The sequence below is a fragment of the Entelurus aequoreus genome, linkage group LG27 (genome assembly GCF_033978785.1).
Source record: "Entelurus aequoreus isolate RoL-2023_Sb linkage group LG27, RoL_Eaeq_v1.1, whole genome shotgun sequence".
NCBI classification, from domain to species: Eukaryota; Metazoa; Chordata; class Actinopteri; order Syngnathiformes; family Syngnathidae; genus Entelurus; species Entelurus aequoreus.
In genome coordinates this window covers 23,534,614-23,556,547 of record NC_084757.1, presented here as the reverse complement: position 1 = coordinate 23,556,547, position 21,934 = coordinate 23,534,614, and the positions used below count along the sequence as shown (strand labels likewise).

The 21,934-nt window shown below is 38.9% G+C and overlaps 1 protein-coding gene across 1 annotated transcript; it reads left to right on the top strand.

Moving 5' to 3' along the window:
* The first annotated feature begins 61 nt into the window (after window positions 1-61).
* On the top strand, window positions 62-21,616 carry oaz1a (ornithine decarboxylase antizyme 1a). The gene is given in 6 exon segments (XM_062039139.1): window positions 62-296; window positions 12,312-12,378; window positions 12,380-12,466; window positions 17,152-17,330; window positions 20,902-20,987; window positions 21,064-21,616. Coding segments are annotated over 6 exon segments (672 nt in total). The 5' UTR covers window positions 62-174; the 3' UTR covers window positions 21,195-21,616.
* Window positions 21,617-21,934: the final 318 nt, after the last annotated feature.

Sequence of the window (21,934 nt, the reverse complement as noted above, 5' to 3'; positions counted from 1 at the left end):
TTTCTACGTTTAATGGAAATTTAAAGAAGTGCGTCATCCATCAGCTGGCTCGTCATAATTCGGCGGACACTCCTCCTCACCCAGCCCGGCGTTAGCCAGCCTGCCGCCCGTCAGCGCGTTCACAGCGGCCGGAGGGGAGGCAGAGAGAGGCAGCCAAGTGAGGACGCAGTCCGGATGGTTAAATCTAACCTACAGACGATTTTGAATAGTCACTGTTTTGCTAGAGAAAAGGAGAGAAACTTAACCAAGATGCCTGTGATCGAACAGTCCGTTAATAATAAACCGGAAAGTGAAAGGTATGTTTGTCGCCCTGTCGCTTTTCATTGAAGCTAACAAGCTAAAAGCTAGCCGCGGCCTTGTCGAAAAAGCGCCGTCTATTTCCTGGAGTGACTCTGGCTATGATGTGTTTTTTTTTTGGCTTACGTAACACATACTCAACCATATGTCCAATGTTCCATTTATGTCAACTGTTTAGCATAAAACTGTTATTTATAATAATAATAAGACTTTTTTTTGTTAAATGTGGACGTATTGGTTTTCAAAGCTAAATGTGTACATTATACATGCTAAAGCGACATGCTAATGAGTGAGGTTAAGTCAAGCATAACGAGTTATATTGTCACAATTGCTTTAATGTTACACCATTATAATTTAATTTTTACTAATTTTCTTGAATGCCATGTCTAAATCGTTGTTTAATATAGCACTTGTTAGGTTACGTCACAACGCCCGCAATGATGCTCATACGACCTTCTCCCCTTCATCTGCACTTTTCAAGTCAAATGTGAAGGTCTTGAGGGAGAAAACTAACATTTTGCATTTTTATGGGTTTGGGGATTTTTATTTTTTTTTAAATAAGCTTTTTTTGTTTAGCTAATTGGTGTGAGAAATTCCAAGCCATTTAATCGAATGTCACGTGCGATCTCCTGTTATGTACCAGTTTTGCAAAAAACAAACATTTCTCTCTCAAATGTAGTCTTTAATTATGAAGGCTAATAAAAATATTGACATTGAACAAGAAAAAAAACGACCTTCTCCGGTCTTAAGGTATTCTAAGCATACATGACGATAATTGCAATGATTTAACTATTTGTTCGTGTTGTATGTAGACTTGTACGGTATTTTTCCATTCGGCCATCTGCTCCGCGATCTCATTAGCCAACATTAAATTACCCTGCTGCAAAGCCACCGGGGGATTAAATTAATCTCTTTTGCAACAGGAAGCTGAATTTAAACTACTTCGTTGCATTGTCATTTATTTTAGACTTGAGTGTTTGCATGCTGGAATTGGGGGTGAAAAGACTGCAGCCAGGGGCTCAGTAACCTGTCAGGCCAGGTGCCGCTTCTTGTCCTGACCAAACACGGGGAAAATTACGTCTTTCAGGTTTTGTGTAGCGGTTGTTGTTGTGAAAGAAGCTTTGGAAATTTCCACTGCAGTGCGACTAAAAGGGGAGGATGGAGGGGGGGTTGATTTTGTGATGTCATATATTGAACATAGAGGCTAATCATTCTCTTTTACTGCTCGTTTGTGAGACACCAGACTGTTTTTATTTCAGTCGTTCAATTGTATAAATGCTTGAGAATGACGGGCACCAGACACTTCTAAGGTACAAAGTTCAGATTGTATTCCTTTTTTTAAATATAAAGTCAATGCAATCTGCTTATGCTGCAGTTTGCAAGGCACTCTTACAAAGATGCTAGTCAAAGATTTTTGATATGGCAGGAGCGCTCTACTTTTTTTAAGGACCTATGACAAGGACGCTAGTCAAAGATTATCTATTTGACAGGAGTGTGTTTTTTTAAAGCACTTACTGCAACAATGCAAGTCAAAAAGCCTTTATATGGCAGGAGCACTCTTTTAAGGACATAAGACAATTGTTCTTGTTCGGGAGCCTGTAAGGGACTGTATATTTTCTTTAGGGAATGCTCTAATTTTCACTATTTACCAAATAAAGATAGTCTAGGAGAGAGTGAGAGGACACCACTTATATAGTTAACCAATTTACTATACAATATAACATACAATAATCTGACAATAATGAACACATTGATTACACTCATACACTCATCCCCACTCACACGCTACCTCCCCAATGAAACCTCCCGCACTAAACCAATTACACAACACACACACACAGTCCAACCTGGGCCCCTTGGCTGGGCCAGAAGATAGTCTGTTGTGGTCCTGCTGTATCGTTGGTGCATGTAGGGTGGGGGTGGTGAGTTGCAAATGCTGGATAGGAGAGGGGGGACACCTCCCGTTGTAGAGTAGAGAAGGGGGGGGGGGCTCGGCCGTGCTTCCTCTTAGCTCCCTCACGAGTCTAGTCTAGAGCGAGAGGAGAACCAGCCTCGTCCTGGGTCACCTCTCTGTCGACTAGCCCGTGAGTGCGAGCCACTAACACTCGTACCTCGCGCTGTCCACTTCCCTCGCAGCAAGGTAGCCACGATAGCACACAACTAAACTCTACAATGTTCACTCTCCAAACAATAAATAGTCACAGGGGAGAGTGTCTCTTAAATAAACTTATTCCAAACGTGACCGAACCTGGCGTTCGTAAAGTCACGGTGCAGCCAACAAACACAGGTGCGAGCTGCGGTGAGCTAACTAGCGGTTAGCATGCGCTTCACCTCCTCCTGGCAACGTGAAGCGCCCAAAACGTCTTTAAACTCAAACTAGTGCACTGGCACTTAACTGTCACTTATAACAAACTTAAATACAACGCTTGGAGTACTAGTTACTTATCTGATCTGCAACTGTGGTGATCTCTATCTCCGGGTAGTATTACCGACGCTCCGCTGCCTGTCAAATGCCGGAGCTCTTTTAAACACTTTTTTTACCTGCCGGCGGAAACGGAAGTGCCCGTCACCATGGCAACCGTAACCGTGGCAACCGTAACCGTAGCAACGGTTAAACAATCTAACGAAAATACATTACACCTTCCCAAACAACACATATGAAATGGAAATAAATAATAATAATAATTAGTCCCTTAACAGAAATGATTTATCTATAGAACTAAAATGGACAATTTATACAAATATGAAAACCTTCAGAACAGTTCTAGTCAAAGTTCCTCTATATGGGAGGAGCACTCTTTTTTTTAAAGGACCTATAACAAGGATTCTAGTCAAAGATACTCTATATGGCAGAAGTGCTCTGCTTTGTAAGCATCTATGCCAGTGGTTCTTCACCTGGGTTCGATCGAACCCTAGGGGTTCAGGGAGCCGGCTTCAGGGGTTCGGTGGAGCCTCCGCCGCGGAGGTCAAGACACACCCGACTCATTGTGTAAATAAAAACTTCTCCCTATCGGCGTATTATGGATACCCTCAAACAATGTTCCCTCTAATTTTCCATATGCGTGAGCAAACGCAAAAACTCCTTGAGCACTCAGTGGAGCACATGTGAGCACACCTGTCCCAAACCTGACTAAATAACAAATTAAATGTTTTATTATTATAATCAAATGACAGCTGTCATTTCCATGAGATTATTTTGTAATATAAGTGTTTTGGCCCACTTACAATGACAATAACTAGCTGTGTACTAGTATTGTATGTCTGGGTGGAAAACGAAGAAAAGGAACAGACTTTGCTGTGAAAATAAATAAATACTTTTATTTTATCATTTAGCATTTAAAATGACATGAGAGTGGCACTTGCCAAGGTGAAGCCACACATACTGTATCTGAACTGGTCTCTCAAAGGCAACAGCAGAAGTCACACTGAGTTGCAGGTGTGTAATTTGTTGTGAGTTCATGCACTGTGTTGGTTTTGTTCTTTAAGCAAGGTGATGTTCATGCACGGTTAATTTTGTGCACCAGTAAAAAAAACATCTAACTTTGCCTTGAATTTGAAAAAATATACATATATAAATTTTTCACTAAAGAAGGGTTCGGTGAATGAGTATATAAAACTGGTGGGGTTCGGTACCTCCAACAAGGTTAAGAACCACTGATCTATGCTAATCAAAGATCCAATATACGTTAGGAATGTGTTTTTTTTTTTTTTTTTAAAGTTTAATGACAAGTGTGCTAGTCAAAGATCCGCTGTTGACACTCCTGACCTATAACAAGGACGCTAGTCAAAGATTATCTATTTGACAGGAGTGTGTTTTTTTAAGCACTTATTGCAAGAATGCAAGTACAAAATCCTTTATATGTCAGGAGAACTCTTTTAAGGACATATGACAATTGTTCTAGTCAAAATCCTCTAAATCAGGGGTGTCAAACTCATATAAGATAGGGGGTAGATGGAGAACAATCCACTCCCAAGTGGGCCGGACTGGTAAAATCACGGCACGATAACTTAAAAATAAAAACAAATTCAGATTGTTTTCTTTGTTTAAGAATAGAATAAGCACATTTTGAAAATGTACAAATCTTAATGTTGTTAGGGTTTTTATCACACTTACATGTTGCGGTTAATAATATTTTATCTTTATTTGTCCTTATTTATACTTTCTGAATAAATTATGTGATAATGTTCATCAGTCAACTCATTGGTGTTCATTTTCATTCTATCAAGATAAAAAAATAATATCAAAATCAAATTACAGGATGTTATTTATGTAGTTTGCTCATTTTCCTCGACTGGTGCACTAACATCAAGTGGTACATTTTTTTGTACATATGTAGCATCATCTACAAAGATACAAATAATTGCTATTGCGACATCTAGTGGACACATTTAGAACAGCTGTTTCTTTCATTAAAAATGTTTTTGTACATTTGACACCCCTGCTCTATATGGCAGGAGCACTCTTTTTTTTTTTTTTTTTTTAAAGGACCTATAACAAGGATTCTAGTCAAATATACTCTATATGGAAGGAGTGCTCTGCTTTGTAAGCATCTATGCTAATCAAAGATCCTATATATGGTAGGAATGCATTGTTTTTTAAAAGATCTATGACAGGGGTGTCAAACGTGCAGGCCGGATCAGTAAGTGTAAGAGTAACATGTAAGTGTAAAAAAAAAAACCAACCCAACAATATTATGATTTTTTTTAAGGACCTATAACAAGTATCTAGTCAAATATACTCTATATGGCAGGAGTGCTCTGCTTTGTAAGCACTTATGCTAATCAAAGATCCTAATAACGTTAGGAATGCGTTTTTCTTTTTTAAAGAGTTATGGCAAGGGGGCTAGTCAAAGATCCTCTGTATGGGAGGAGTGCTCCACTTTTTTTAAGGACCTATGACAAGAACGCTAGTCAAAGATTATTTAATTGACAGGAGTGTGTTTTTTTAAGCACTTATTGCCAGAATCCATCCATCCATCCATTTTCTACCGCTTGTCCCTTTTTGGGGTCGCGGGAGGTGCTGGAGCCTATCTCAGCTGCATTCGGGCGGAAGGCGGTGTACACCCTGGACAAGTCGCCACCTCATCACAGGGCCAACACAGACAGACAACATTCACACTCACATTCACACACTAGGGCCAATTTAGTGTTGCCAATCAACCAAGTCAAAAATCCTTTATATGGCAAGAGAACTCTTTTAAGGACATATGACAATTGTTCTAGTCAAAGATCCTCTATATGGCAGCAGCACTCTTTTTTTTTTTTTTTTTTTTTTTTTTTTCCCTTTTTTTTTTTAAGGACCTATAACAAGGATTCTACTCAAATATACTCTATATGGCCAGAGTGCTCTGCTTTGTAAGCATCTATGCTAATCAAAGATCCTATATACTTTAGGAATGTGTTGTGTTTTTAAAGATCTATGACAAACGTACGGCCCGCAAACAGGTTCAATCTGGCCCGCGTTGTGAGTTTGCCAAGTATAAAAATTTGCCAACATTTTTGAATGAAAGAAACCGCTGTTCTAAATGTGTCCACTGGATGTCGCAAAAGCAATTGTTTTTATCTTTGTAGATTATGCTACATATGTAAAAAAAAATAAACCACATGTTAGTGCACCAGTCAAAGAAAATGAACAAACTACATAAATAACATCCTGTAATTTGATTTTGATATTTTTTTATCTTGATGGATTGAAAATTAATACCAATAAGTTGACTGATGAACATTATTACATAATTTATTCAGAAAATATAAATAAGGACAAATAAATATAGAATACTATTAAAGGCCTACTGAAAGCCACTACTACCGACCATGCAGTCTGATAGTTTATATATCAATGATGAAATCTTAACATTGCAACACATGCCAATACGGCCGGGTTAACTTATAAAGTGCAATTTTAAATTTCCCGGGGAACTTCCGGTTAAAAACGCCTTTGGAGGATGACGTATGCGCGTGACGTCGCGAGATCCACGGAAGTGTTTGGACCCTATTGGACACTCTGTTTTCTTCGACAAAATTCCACAGTATTCTGGACATCTGTGTTGGTGAATCTTTTGCAATTTGTTTAATGAACAATGGAGGCTGCAAAGAAGAACGTTGTAGGTGGGATCGGTGTATTAGCGGCTGGCTGTAGCAACACAACAAGGAGGACTTTGTTGGATAGCAGACGCTAGCGCCGGCGACCTCACCTTGACTTCCTACGTCTCCGGGCTGCCGACCGCATCGTCGATCGCTGGAATGCAGGTGAGCACGGGTGTTGATGAGCAGATGAGGGCTGGCTGGCGTAGGTGGAGCGCTAATGTTTTTATCATAGCTCTGACGAGGTCCCGTTGCTAAGTTAGCGTCGTTAGCAACAGCATTGCCTGACAGGCGGCACAGCATTAACAGTGTATTTACATGTCCAGTGTTTGGTTCGGTGTCTCCTGATAGTAGTATTGTTGATCTTCTGTCTATCCTTCCAGTCAGGGATTTATTTATTTTGTTTCTATCTGCATTTGAGACAGATGCTATCACGTTAGCTCATGCTAAAGAGCTTCGTCGATGTATTGTCGTGGAGATAAAAGTCACTGTGAATGTCCATTTCGCCTTCTCGACTCTCATTTTCAAGAGGATATAGTATCCGAGGTGGTTTAAAATACAAATCCGTGATCCACAATAGAAAAAGGAGAGAGTGGATTCCAATGAGCCAGCTTGTACCTAAGTTACGGTCAGAGCGAAAAAAGATCTCTTGAACTGCATTCTAGTCCGTCTAACGTTCCTCATCCACAAATCTTTCATCCTCGCTCAAATTAATGGGGTAATCGTCGCTTTCTCGCTCCAAATATCTCTCGCTCCATGTAAACAACGGGGAATTGTGAGCAGCACTATAGCTTGTGACGTCACGCTACTTCCGGTAGGGGCAAGTTTTTTTTTTTATCAGCGAGCAAAAGTTGCAAACTTTATCGTCGATTTTCTCTACTAAATCCTTTCAGCAAAAATATGGCAATATCGCGAAATGATCAAGTATGACACATAGAATGGATCTGCTATTCCCGTTTAAATAAAAAAAAATCATTTCAGTAGACCTTTAACCGCAACTTGTAAGTGTAGAAAAAACCTACAACATTATGATTTGTACATTTTCAGAATGTGCTTGTTCTATTTCTAAACAAAGAAAACAATCGGAAGTTGTGATTTTTAAGTTATCGTGCCGTGATTTTACCAGTCCGGCCCACTTGGGATTAGATTTTTCTCCATGTGGCCCCCCATCTAAAATGAGTTTTACAGCCCTGATCTATGACAAGGGTGCTAGTCAAAGATCCTCTGTATGGAAGGAGTGCTCTGCTTTTTAAGGACTTATGTCAAAGATGCTAATCAAAGATTCACTATACTTCAGGAGTGCGTTGTTTTTTAGGTATCGCAAGAGAACCTCTGTTCTATAATGACAGGGACACATTGCCGTCTCAGGTTAAATGTTTCAAGGATGCTAATTTAAGATCCTCTATCGCAGACACGTTCATTTTTTAAGGACCTATGACAATTATTTTAGTCAAAAATTGTCTGTACATCAGTAGTGTGTTGTTTTTTTAAGGACTCATTGCAAGGATGCTAGTCAAATATAATGACGTGCTCGTTTTTCCCCCCTAAATAAAGCCTTGCCAGAGATCTTCTATTTGACAGAAGCACTCTGTTTTTTTCCCCAACTATATACTTGCTGCAAAACAGCTAGTCAAATATCTTCAATACGACATGAATGCTTTCCTTTCTTAAGGACTTATCTCAAGGATGCTAGTCAAAGATTCTCTTTTAGTTAGTTTCAGTTCATTTCAAACATGCAAACAATACAGTTATACAGTTAATGCATCACATATATTCAGTTGTTTCATTAGAGCACATCCGAAAAGGAGTAGGAAGAAGCAGACCTTATTTAATCCTACCCCTTTTCATATCAAAGCAGTTGTAGCCCATTTCTTTGTTCTCTGTATCAGACCAGTGAATAAATAAATATACCATAAGTTAGTAAACAAATATTAAATACATAAATATCAGATATACAAACAGATACACAATAATTAATTAAGAATAAAACACATAGTTAAGTAATTTATGGTTCACCAAGATTTCATTTATTCATTTATTTCAGGCCATGACATAAAAAAACTACGAGGTTGACAACACATACAAATATAAATTAATATAATGCAAAAAGTAATGTACAGTATGTAAGCATGATGATCCAGTTTTGCCGGAACGGGAGTGAGAAGAAGATACTTTATTTAATCCCACCACCAGTTCTCGATTCAGTGATTAATACATTGAGCTTGTTTGTTCAAGGATTATAATACAACTGTTGTATCATAGTGGCATTATCACGGGCAACAATAATTATTACACTGTAACAATAATTTGTATCAACAATGTAGGAAGAATGAACAATACCAACAATGGTGATAGACAACATAGCAATAATGGTAAGGAAACATTGAGCACATGTTAACACTTTGAGACAGAGAACAACAGAAAGTCAAATTAAAGACCCTCATCTCTATATTTGGTGAATGAGATTCTCTTTTTTTTCTTCTTTTTTTTTTCAAAAAGGTTCAAGATGTTTTTCATAATTGTTCTTCTTTGTACTTTGTGAACACTTGTAGTTGGAACAGTTTAAGCATAATCATAGTAGTGCTTTGTTTGATTTCCTTGCTTAATCCATTTCATAATTTAATTCCACATAAGGATATGATAAAGATCTTAAGTGTTGTACGTGCATACAAATGTTTGAATTAGATTTTCCTCTGTTGTATTTCTCTTTTGTTGAGAATAATTGCTGTACATTCTTGGGTAGCAGGTTATAATTTGCTTTGGACATAATTTTAGCTGTTTGCCGATGCACCAAGTCATTGAATTTCAATATTGTTGATTCAATGAATAAAGGGTTTGTATGAGCGTGGTCACATTGACATCATCGAATAATTTGCATAATGTGCTATGATGATATGATTTTCTTTAAAAAGGCTAAAAAATGTAAACATACATTTAAAACAAATCGTTTTTATTAATTAGTATTAACATATATTTAATCGTTTTGCCATATTTTAAACTGTTGCTGCTTTTTGTACAAGGTACTCGAGAGTTTTTCAAGTGTTTACAGACTTTTAATTACTTTTTTTAAAAATTAAAAACAACTACTAACACATCTAGCATCTTCTGGTGTTATTATAGAACGTACTCTGGTTTAGAGAGACTACTTTTGTCCGTCCATGTCCTTGACTAAAGAATGACGTCATAGTTCCACACAGCATAGTTTTCACTTTCTCTTAGTATTTGCACATTTTGTAGATGGCTGTCCGCGCAGGTATATCTGCAACATATATTAAAATCACATCCACATCGCAGACATGCTGACAACGCTCCAGACAATTGCGTGCGTTTTGTTTACATCCGGTTTAGGTAGGGCGGTTTTCGATCAAAGTCTTTTTTCGGTGGTCATGTTTTCAGTACATCCCTTGTCAATAGTGCGCAAATAATAGGCTATATATATTAATTCATACTGTAACGACCAGCTAATGTTAAAGTTTTATGTTCGTGTGGTTTGCATTTGATGTCAGTTGTTCCCCTGTTTACAAACACACCCTCCATGCCTGAAAGGTGAGCGGTTGAGAATGAGGAAGTGTTGTTGTGTGTCTGGCGGGGAAGCGAAAACTCAAGGACACGAAAGTGTTTTCGTGGGAGGTAAATAAAACCTGTTGGAATTGTGCCAGTGTTTATCATAAGATTGGTAATAAAAGTTAAAAATAGTGTCAGACGTTGTGTGATTTCTTCTGGGGACTACAATATATTGTATTACCGTATTCTTCGGACTATAAGTCGCAGTTTTTTTCATAGTTTGGCCGGGGGTGCGACTTATACTCAGGAGCGACTTATGTGTGAAATTATTAACACATTAGCGTAAAATATCAAATAATATTATTTAGCTCATTCACGTAAGAGACTAGACGTATAAGATTTCATGGGATTTAGCGATTAGGAGTGACAGATTGTTTGGTAAACGTATAGCATGTTCTATATGTTATAGTTATTTGCATGACTCTTACCATAATATGTTACGTTAACATACCAGGCACGTTCTCAGTTGGTTATTTATGACTCATATAACGTACACTTATTCAGCCTGTTGTTCGCTATTCTTTATTTATTTTAAATTGCCTTTCAAATGTCTATTCTTGGTGTTGGCTTTTATCAAATACATTTCCCCAAAAAATGCGACTTATACTCCAGTGCGACTTACATGTTTTTTTCCTTCTTTATTATGCATTTTCGGCAGGTGCGACTTATACTCCGAATAATACGGTACTTTAATTTGTTTTCAAGTAATAAAAAAGCCATTATTTTCGAGGTGTGGCGGTAATAAAAATGCAGAGGCGGCGCAGCAGATTCAATTGCATTAAGGGGAAACCCTGCTATGTGATATAAATGCTCTGCTGTTGGTAATGCAAAAACACCAGCCTGTGTATGACAGGAACTATTTGCTGTTTCTAAGAGCCTATTACAAATAACTAGTCAAAGATACTCTGTTTCTGAGAACCTGCTAAAAAACTTAAGTCAAAGTTTTTTCCTCACTTGTGACTGCTCCTTCTGTTAGAAAAGTTTTGCCTACGATGGAGCTGGCTGACATTGTGACATCAGTGGACGCTCCAGTATCACCAATCCTATCATCTGCACTGCTTGGTCATCCAATTACTCTGACTTGGTTTCACACTGCTGCTCCACATATAACACGTCGGTGTCATTGACGCAAGTGTGGTGTTGCTGTAGCAGCACTCATGTTAATTTGACAAATGTGACTACACACACACACAGACCAAACTGGGTATAAAACATAGCTAGCTGGTCGTCCTCCGCTGCCATGAACTCCAAGCAACCTAGTTTCTGCGTGACTGAACTTGGCAAATGTTAGACAAACATTTTCCTTTGTGTGTTTTTAAACCGTTTCCTGTCATCAGTGATGTGATAAACTACCAAAGCCAAGGCACACAAGTATGTTTTTTTAGGACGGTGTGTAGGCCTGGGCCGATAACAAACTTTGCTAGACGATATATCTACAAATTATTGCTGATAAACGATATTGTTGCCCTTTAGTGAGACCAAATTAACTACTGATGTAATAATAATGCATGTAATGATTGAAATGCAATGTATTTCTTGTATATTTTAACATTGGAATTGGAATGTAAACTTTTAAGTCCCCAATTTAAATTAAACAAACAATAATAAAATATACTTTGTGGGTTAGCAAAATGTTGCACTTGAATAAAAATCACAAACAAAAGCAACATATGGTTACTTAAATTGTGGTGTACGTTTTAGCTTGATTATTATTTTCATTTTATATAGATTTGTTCGTTAAATACAAAATATAGAATTGTGTCCTGTCACTTTGCTTTCTGTTAATGCTATATGATACTGTGAATGTTTCAAAAGTAGTTGTAAATGGTGATTGAAAATGTTCAATTAATCTGGGTAAAGATTGCAATCATTTGACAGCCCTACCTAAAAATGGCATCATAACTCCTCTGCTGTTTGCTAAAAACTTTTGAGACAGGTGCATGTGAGCGACAGGAAGAAATGCTACGGCTCGCTCGGGAGAATTAGTTAATTTGCATGTATAAATCTCTAAAATATAACTCGACGACTCAACTCTTATTCCAGACTTTGTCACGGGAAAATGGTGTGTTATATTACTGTCTACGACCATATTAATAAACTCTATAGCTCTCTGAACCTATATCATAATTGGCAAGCGTACTGTATAATGATGTTGTTTTTGTCAGCAGCTATGTGATACTCTTTTATGTTTTCAAGATGGTGGCCAGTCACTGATTAAACTGAATATGATTATAAAAGAATTGGCAAATATTTGACTTCCTAAATGAGTCACTTGGCAGTAAAAGGGGCACCCAGTCTGCAATTTAAAATCAATTTTATTTCTTCCACTCTGCGATGGCTTCATGTGTGCTGCTCTCTCCTTGCAGTATCTCCAATCCCAGGAGGTGCTCCCGCTGTTGCAGTAACCCGTGTCCGGGGCCTCTGTGGTGCTCCTGATGCCCCTCACCCACCCCTGAAGATCCCAGGTGGGCGAGGGAATGACCAGCGGGATCGCAATCTTTCAGCTAAGCTATTCTACTCAGTGAGTTGGCGCTACTCTTCCTGCAAAGTATACTGTAACATTGTCAGTTTTCAAAGAGCATTTCTTTGGGCAACTATACAATATAACTCGCCTTTGACAATGGTCAAAGATCCTATAGACACAAGTTTTTTGGTGCTGTTTTTAGGACCTACTGCAAAAACTAGTCTAAGATCCTCTATATCAGTGTTTCTTGTATAGAAAATATAAAAAATGTATCTGTTTCTCAGCTGTAATCCGTATGGGCCGCAGCGGTACTCTGTTGTAATAAATTTTTCTACCACTTGTGGCAGTAATGACATTATTAAACACAGAAAAAGTCTGGAGCTAAGTCATAGAGAAGTTTCTTAAGCACAAAAATTATGACTAAAGTGGTGAAGCTGTATTTTCATTTACACTTTAATCATTCATAATTTAGTTTATTTATTTTAGCACAACGTAATTGTATGTAAATGTACTTTTTGGGCAATTATTTGAATTCCTTTTTTATGCGGTATATTTGATTAGTACCGTATATTACCAAATAGTAGCCCGGGCGTTTATTTCACAAAATCAATTTTGGAGACAGGCGTTTAAAAGAAGCAGGCGGTTATTTGCACAAGGCTTTTAATTATTTTTGCACCAGCCTGCACCAGGCCATTCTTTGGTTACAATGGTTACTGTCCAGTATTTTTTTTTCGTACAAAAAACTTTAAATGTAAAAGCTATTGTAAACATACAAACAAAAAAACAAGAGATCAACATGAGGTAGGCTATCAAAAGACAAGAGATCAACAAGGCCTCAACATGGCAGTAGTGCATCGATTGTCAAATAGAATACCAATACTAAAAATAAATAAACTTTTTAAATAAAGCAGCCTACCGGGAAAAATACAATTATGGTACCAAGTACTCAAGTATAAAACCCACCATCAAAACAGAACAATAATACTGTCACTTAAATAAAATAAAGGCTACAGTACTCCAAGTTTTAAATAAAGCAGCATACAGGAAAAATAAAATTATGGTACCAAGTACTCTATAAAACCATCAAAACAATAATACTGCAGCAAACGCAACCCCAGTAGCATTTTAATCTAAATTATGCAAATAACAGCCCATGGGCGGCTATTTGGACATGGGCGGTTATTTGCCCAAGGGCGTTTATTTGGTAATATACGGTATTTATTTTTCTAATCAGCCTGACCTAAGGTTTATGTGTTAAATAAATAATAATCTTTGCAATTAACGCATGGTTGTTATATCATTCGACAAGGTTGTAAACTAAGTAGGTTAGATTGAATACGATTAAAACCAAGAGTAAGATTACTGATTCAGTTTTAATGTTTGATTGGGCCTCAAGGTCATAAAGTTTAAGAACCCCTGCGCTATATGACTGCAGTGCTGTGTTGTTTTTGACCTTTTGGAGTCCAGGTCGGAAGCACTGTGGAGCTGTGGTTAGTTCTCGTACCTCACAATAAGAAGGTCCTGGGTTAAATTCCCAGACTCGGGGGGGTCTTTTTGTGTGGAATTTGCATGTTCTCCCCTTGACTGCATGGGTCCCCCCCGGGTACTTCGGCTTCCTCCCACCTCCAAAGATATGCACCTGAGGATAGGTTGATTGGCAACACTAAATTGGTCGTAGTGTGTGAATGAGTGTGAATGTTGTCTGTCTATCTGTGTTGGCCCTGCGATGAGGTGGCGACTTGTCCAGGGTGTACCCCGCCTTCTGCCCGAGTACAGCTGGGATAGGCTCCAGCCCCCCTGTATCCCCGATAGGGACAAGTGGTAGAAAATGGGTGTACGGATGGAGTCCAGGTAGCTTTTATGTTGTTTTTTTATACACTAACTGCTTAGCCAAGAAACCCGTTGGCGAGGATTAGTACCGTACTTTAATTCATTGCAACTTCCTCTCAAATTTAAGCCAGTGTTTTGGCAAGACAAGCAGCCCCCCTGAACTTCACGAATGCACCTCCTTGTTGTGTCTCCAATCTCTACAAACTAGTCAAAAGACAGAGTAGAAGTAATGTGAAAACTACTGTCAAAATTAACACTGGACTCCTAAAAGTTAAAGGACTGCTGCACAAAAACAAAGATCCTGTTTACGACAGCAGTCTGTTAGGTATTGTTTGTATTTGGACAATTCAGTTATTGATTCTGATTCTTTAAAGGGGAACTGCACTTTTTTCATTTACAATCCTTATGTGAGACATGTTTTCCTTTCAGCTAAAAAAGGAGGTAATGGGTGTCGTTCTATTCCGCCTATAAAGTACTCTAAAAACCTCCAATAACCTCCATCATTGTGTTATATACAGTACATGCTGTATGTATACGGTAAAAAGGGATGCTCAATAAATTAGAATATGACTAAAAAGTTGATTTATTTTAGTAATTTAATTTAAAAAAGTGAAACTTTGTTTATTGTATACAGTATTTCTGTACTATGGAGCACACCGGATATAAGCTGCACCCTCTTAATAGAAAAAAATGTTTTCCTTATATTAGCCGAACCGGACTGTAAGCCGCAGATGTATTCGTTGTGGAATGAGTTATTTACACAGAAAGACTTTGTACATGTTTATTTACATACCTTATTTGTTTCCAAAGGGTGCCTGTAACACAGCATTAAAACAGCTGATCAAACAAAACAGAAGTCATCGTCATGGACCTCAATAAGTCCACAGTGACGATTTGGTGAATTTACAAAACGGAAACAATACAACAAGAATGCCATTTTAAGTTAATAATACCATCAAATACTCTTGTAAATGTCTTAGCATATTAGTTAATGCTAACAACGCTAGCTTGATTACATTACGATAGCGCGTACACATATGAATGAAAACATAACTACAGACATCACTCACAGGACGGTTTAGTAAGTACGAATTGTTTGTTATACTGTAAATCTTATAAACGTTGCTTGGAGTGACGAATGAAGAATCCATACGAGTTACAGTAGAAAAGCTATGGACGGCTAGAAGATCGAATAGGACTTCTACTTCCAGTTGGTTTTACAACCTAGGAAAAAAGTATCGGCTTATAGTCCGGAATTTACGGTACTTTCATTACATACAAAGTGATATATATTTTAAGTGTTTATTTAAATTTTTAAAATTATAACTGAAAACTAATGAAAATTCCAAATTCAGTATCACAAAAAAATAGATTATTACTTCTGACCAACAAAAAAAGGATTTTAGAAATGTTGGCCAACTTAAAGGAAGAATATGAAAATTATGAACATGTGCAGCACTCAATACTTGGTTGAGGTTCCTTTTGCGTGAATTACTGCAGCAACACGGCGTGACATGGAGTCGATCAGTCTGTGGAACTCCTCAGGTGATACGAGAGACCATGTTGCTCTGATAGTGGCCTTCAGCACTTCCGCATTGTTGGCTTTGGCGTTTTGCATTTCCATCTTAACAATACCCCATAGATTTTGTTTGGGGTTGAGGTCAGGCGAGCTTACGGGCCAATTAAGGACAGGGATACCATGGTTCTTAAACCTGGTACTGGTAGTTTTGGCACTGTGCAGGTGCCAAGTCCTGTTGGACGATGAAATCTGCATTTCCATAAAGTCGGTCAGCAGCAGAAAGCATGAAATGCTCTCAAACCTCTAAAGTAAACGGCTGCAGTGCCTGTGGACCACAGTGGACCAACACCAGCAGATGACACGGCACCCCAAACTTAACAGCAACGTTTCCACAGTCAGTCATGGTTTAAGTTTCCACCCCAAACCAATCAGTGATGGTTATAATTTAGAATTATCTTTTAGCAACTCAAAGGCGAGAGAGCAGCTTATCAGCTCAGTATGTCAATATAGCAGCATAAGTTAGTTAGCGCTCTGTGATTAATGTGCCGCTAAAAGTATGCCCTTATTGTTAGTGGTTATAATAACAATATTGCTAATACGTGGTTTATAATATTCAGATCACAAAATGTAATTGGAGTATTGATGGTGCTTTTTGAATGTTTTTTAGTGGGTTTTTAAAAGATTTAAAGGGGTGTGAATACTTTCGCTACCCACTGGATATATACCCTGTTAATATAAATCCTTTGAACTTGAATATACAGTACTGTAAATGTTTTGAAGTTTCTTTCCACAGGAGTACACTTTCACATAAGTTTCCCTTTTATTTTTGAAAACCCCATAAAAACATTTACACAAAACCTCTTATTTGTTAGGGATAAGGATGTTCTGATACTGATCATGAGTAAAATCGGCCGATACCGATCACGTGTTGTATTATTGGTGAGTACTATTGACAGCGTAACAATATCAAGGCAATATTTAAAGTATTTTCTTATTCTCTTGTATTACGTTATTGTGTTTGAGAAAAACACAGTCAATAATAGTACAGAATAACTACTAAGGCTGCGGCTATCGATTATTTTGATAATCGAGTAATCGATCGATTAGTTTGTTTATATATTCGGCTAACACACACTTTAAAGCCAAACTGCGTTTTCTGGGAAAATAGTTGAAATAAACAATAAACTTTGTATTTTTGTAATAAATGCATGTCATTATTGAAATGGAAACTTCTAGAGCATTGTGTGTTTGCCCACTTGCTTGTGAAATTATGACAAAATCCAGAAGATGCCCAGTAGGATACACTGTGGTCATCTACAACCAACTGTGACTTTGCTAATTTTGTTGTCTTATTCCTTTTTACGAATTTTGTGTGGTCTTTCACCCTGTGAAGGATGCTCAGTTGCTGGTTCTTGAGGAGCCACTTCCCCCCGCCACCAGCAGAGTTCGCTTCTTGCTCTTTGAGCCTCGCTTCACCGAAGGCAAGAACTGCGTGTGGAGGGCGGCGCTCAAAGGAGGCAACCTCTACGTTGAAATCCCCCCTGGTGCTTTGCCCGAGGGCAGCAAAGACAGGTAAGTGGGGGGAACACGGCATACTCCTATGTGTGGGGTAGACGTCTTACTTTTTGTATGTTTTGGCCTTTAATCTATAAGTTGTAGTTTAAATTAATTATATGATAACATACTTAAACTAAATTAGTAGTCTAAAGCCAAATAAAATACTTTCACTGGTAAAATCTAACAAAGAACCAATAATGTGTCAATGATTTGGTACAATGTTGCTTTAAAGCACCGGTGTAATGCCACCTTTTTCCACCAGGTGGTCCGATTTAGACCAGTTGGCCATCCTAGGGTTCAGTGAAGAATATAAACAAAGAGCAGCAACAAATACAGTAAACAATCCTTACTTTCCTCTGTCGACCAATCACCAGAGAGCAGTGTTTCTGGCTCCGCCCTCTGCGTGTGTAGCACAGTGTATTAATGAAGCAGACGAAATGGGAACTGAAAAGTGGAAGCATCCCAATATTTTACAAGGGAAAAGCGATAAATTGCGTAGAAAACCAAATAAGCCACCTGATGGAAGCCAGGCCAAAGCACACAATTGTTCTGACTGTTGCTATGATATGCTGTTATGTAAATCAGTGCTGACTAGGAATGGGTTCCGAATTCGGTACTTTTGTAGGAACCGACCAAATCCTGTCGGTACTACCGAGTGGGAATTCATGTAAAATCAATCGGTGCCATATGTACCGTAATTACCGGACCATAGGGCACACCGGATTATAAGGCGCACTGGCGATGATGAATTTTCGATCTATTTTCATATATAAAGCACACCGGATTATAGGGCGCATTAAAGGAGTCATATTATTATTTTATTTTTTCTAAATGGAAAACACTTCCTTGTGGTCTACATAACATGAAATGGTGGTTCGTTGGTCAAAATGTTGCATAGATGATGTTTTACAGATAATTTTCAAGCCGCTTTCTGACAGTCGCTTACGGATGCGGCGTTTTGTGGGGCGGTCTTATTTATGTGGCTCACCTTCGGCAGCGTCTTCTCCCCGTCATCTTTGTTGTAGCGGTGTAGCGTGCAAGGACGGGTGTAGAAGAAGTGTCAAAAGATGGAGCCAACTGTTTTAATGACATTCAGACTTTACTTCAATCAATAACGGCTCAGCATCTTCGGAAACAACAACAAGTGTGTCCGGTGAAAAAACGTCCGACCGGAACTCTTTAATAACTAAAGTTCCTTGGGTGAATAATGTAAACTCACTACACCGGTATGTTTTAGCGCTTTCATGGCGAGTTTACTGACCGATATAAGTAAGAACTTTACACTACTTTATATTAGAAATGGCAACAGCGGAGGATGAATGCCACATAAGAATAAGATAGAGAAAAAGAAGAAGCTTATCGAGTACGGTGTCGGTCTACAAAGGCGGACGCGCGCCATTTTTCAGAATTTATGCAGATCCCAAATAAAGATCAGTATAATTTTGCGAAACAAAACGCCAGATATGTCTTAGCTTATACACACACCATAGTAATACTCCTATGTTGAAGCACATCAAGTGGTGCGGCTTCATAGCTTACCAAAGTCGTACTAAAACATTTTGATAGATTTTTGAGCGCCGTGTGTAATGTCCTATATTTTCAATGGAACATATAAAATGTTGGTGTTGTTTACTTGAGTTATATTGCAGTCGACACGTATCTCTTATGTGTGACTGCCATCTGCTGGTCACACTTATCATTACACCATGTACCAAATAAAATAGCTTCGAGGTGGGTAAGCTCAACCAAAATTATTCCTTACTTTAGGCGCACCGGGTATAAGGCGCACTGTCGAGTTTTGAGGAAAAAAAAGGATTTTAAATTCGCCTTATAATCCGGAAAATACGGTATTAGCATTTGGAGCGGCGTGGCAGCAGCACGTTGGAACAGGTTTTAGTGCGTCTTTTTGTGTGGAGTTTGCATGTTCTCCCCGTGACTGCGTGGGTTCCTTCCGGGTACTTCGGCTTCCTCCCACCTCCAAAGACATGCACCTGGGGATAGGTTGATTGGCGACACTAAATTGGCCCTAGTGTGTGAATGTGAGTGTGAATGTTGTCTGTCTATCTGTGTTGGCCCTGTGATGAGGTGGCGACTTGTCCAGGGTGTACCTTGCCTTCTGGCGGAATGCAGCTGGGATAGGCTCCAGCCACGCCCATGACCCCAGAGGGACTAGCGGTAGAAAATGGATGGGGCAGTGTGACTTGCTTGGTAGAGTGGCCGTGCCAGAAACTTGAGGGTTCCAGTTTCGAATTCCTGCTTCCGCCATCTTAGGCCATGTCCACATGAACACGGAGAGTTTCAAAAACACACATTTGGGGTTAAAACAATCTCCATCCACACAAGTGTAGTTTCAAAAGTGTCTCTGTCTACACACAAACGCATACACCTGCTGTCAGGCACATTTTGTCCAATCAGAAGCCTGGAAAAAGCAGCAATATCTGACTTGTTGGCATTACACCTCCTATTATGTTTATTTTGATATACATTAGACGTACAATGACATGTACATTATCTTTAAAACCAGCCTGCGCCTATACAGAACCCTGGGAACATTATTAAAGAGCGAATGCACGCCTTTGCTGCTGAAACCCAACACTCATAGAATTATAACATGTTCAGCAACATGGAGATGTATTACATCTGCAGTGAAGTGTACATTATTTCTATAATCAGCACGCACTAACAAAACCCTTTTGCATGTTTATGGGAATTATAATGCATTTAATCATGAATATAGTGATATGGTACATGTGTAATGAAGTGTGTATTGTCTTTAACATCAGTACACACTACAAGGAGGACGCTACATGATGTTTTTTTTAAGTTTGGTCGCTTTTTATGTGCAAACACATATGTCTACATCTACAAAAATGGACGCAAGACACGTAAGTTAACTTCATGATTTGTCATTAAATAAGGACTAAAAACATAACATAATGTTGCATTTTTCTTATGACACAGAGCAAAGTCTTGCTTGTCAAAATTGTCCCATCAGGTGGAGTTCCACAGCGATCGTATCCTAAACAGCTGACTTTCATTAGCGCCAGCGGGAGTGTCTCAAAGCCCTTTTTGATGTGTCTTTTTTGATAATGTTGAGTGAAAATAGCAGCATGTTTACATTCAAACATACATTAAGTCCTCTTATAGTGTGTTTAAAGGCAGTGTTGTTGAGCTTTGGAAATGACAGCGCACAACCGTGACGCACCACAAGTCTCCCTTTGTGCTGTGTACACGCATACGCTAAGCGGAAAGTTTTGGATCTCTACACCTTGACCAGCTTTTTCAAAAGTCTGCGTTTTTAAAGACAAAATATGCATTTGCGTGTGGACAAGAGGCCTAAACACAAAGATAAGTATGCCTTTATTAAGTATCTGTTTGTGTGGACATGGCCTTAGTCACTGCCGTTGTGTCCTTGAGCAAGACACTTTACCCACACTTGTTTAAACTTAGCTTAAAGATGTCGATAATGGGTTTCACTATGTATAGCGCTTTGAGTCTCTCGACAAAAAGCGCTATATAAATACATATATTCACTTCACTGCCATGAAGTGTTTCAACTGCCCGCTGAACATGGTTTTCTTTCCAGTTTTGCTCTCCTGCTGGAGTTTGCAGAAGAGCAGCTGCAAGGCGACCACGTCTTCATTTGTTTCCACAAGAGCCGTGACGATCGAGGTAAAGTGTCCCCAACTTTGCTAGGAGAAGTACTTAGTGGTCTGTAGTCTTTAGTGACATGTGTGTCCGCCCTCAGCATCCCTGCTGCGCACCTTCAGTTTCCTGGGCTTTGAGATTGTGAGACCGGGTCATCCCCTCGTCCCGTCCCGCCCTGACGCTTTCTTCATGGCTTACAGCATCGAGCGAGACTCCTCAGATGACGATTAAATGAAAATGGGGAGGAAACACACCTGGTCCTTCCAGATGGTCCTTTCTCCTCCCCTTCACCAATCCACCACCTTTAGTAGACGTAATAATCAAAGCGTGTGACCTGCCTTGTGCTGTGTTTGAGGCCAGGAAAGTCAACAGCAAGCACGGGACATGTGGGCCACTGTTGTACTTCCTGTGACCACTTCCTGTTCACCATCGTCTGCACAGGCTAATTATATTTAAGATTACATTGGAATTTGTTCATCTTACTCTTCGAAGTAGATTTGTTTTTCTAGTGATTGTGAGTTGATTCTCCTGTTTATGCTGATTACTTGTTTTTGTTTTCTGTGCGCATGATTTTCATTTGTTGCTTTGGTTGACTTGATAGAAATCTTGCATGTTGAAACTGAACCCATTAAAAGTACTCACTTTACACTGAAGTCCTTGTTTGTGGTCATTTAGCAGAAAAGTGTATTTAGGAAAGTTGTTTTTTAGTGTAGAAGTCTTGTCAACATTCCCTTCAATAGTTTTCAAACTGAACAGGGCAGCCAAAAACAGTCAAAATGGCACTCACAGATAAGGTAGCCTAAACTATTAGTTATTTTTAACAGTGATTGGTTTTAAAGGGGACAGGAGACCAATAACACAAACACCATTGATTGCTTGTTTGGTCTAGGACAGTGGTTTTTTAACCTGGGTTCGATCGAACCCTAGGGGTTCGGTGAGTCGGTCTCGGGGGTTCAGCGGAGGTCAAAACA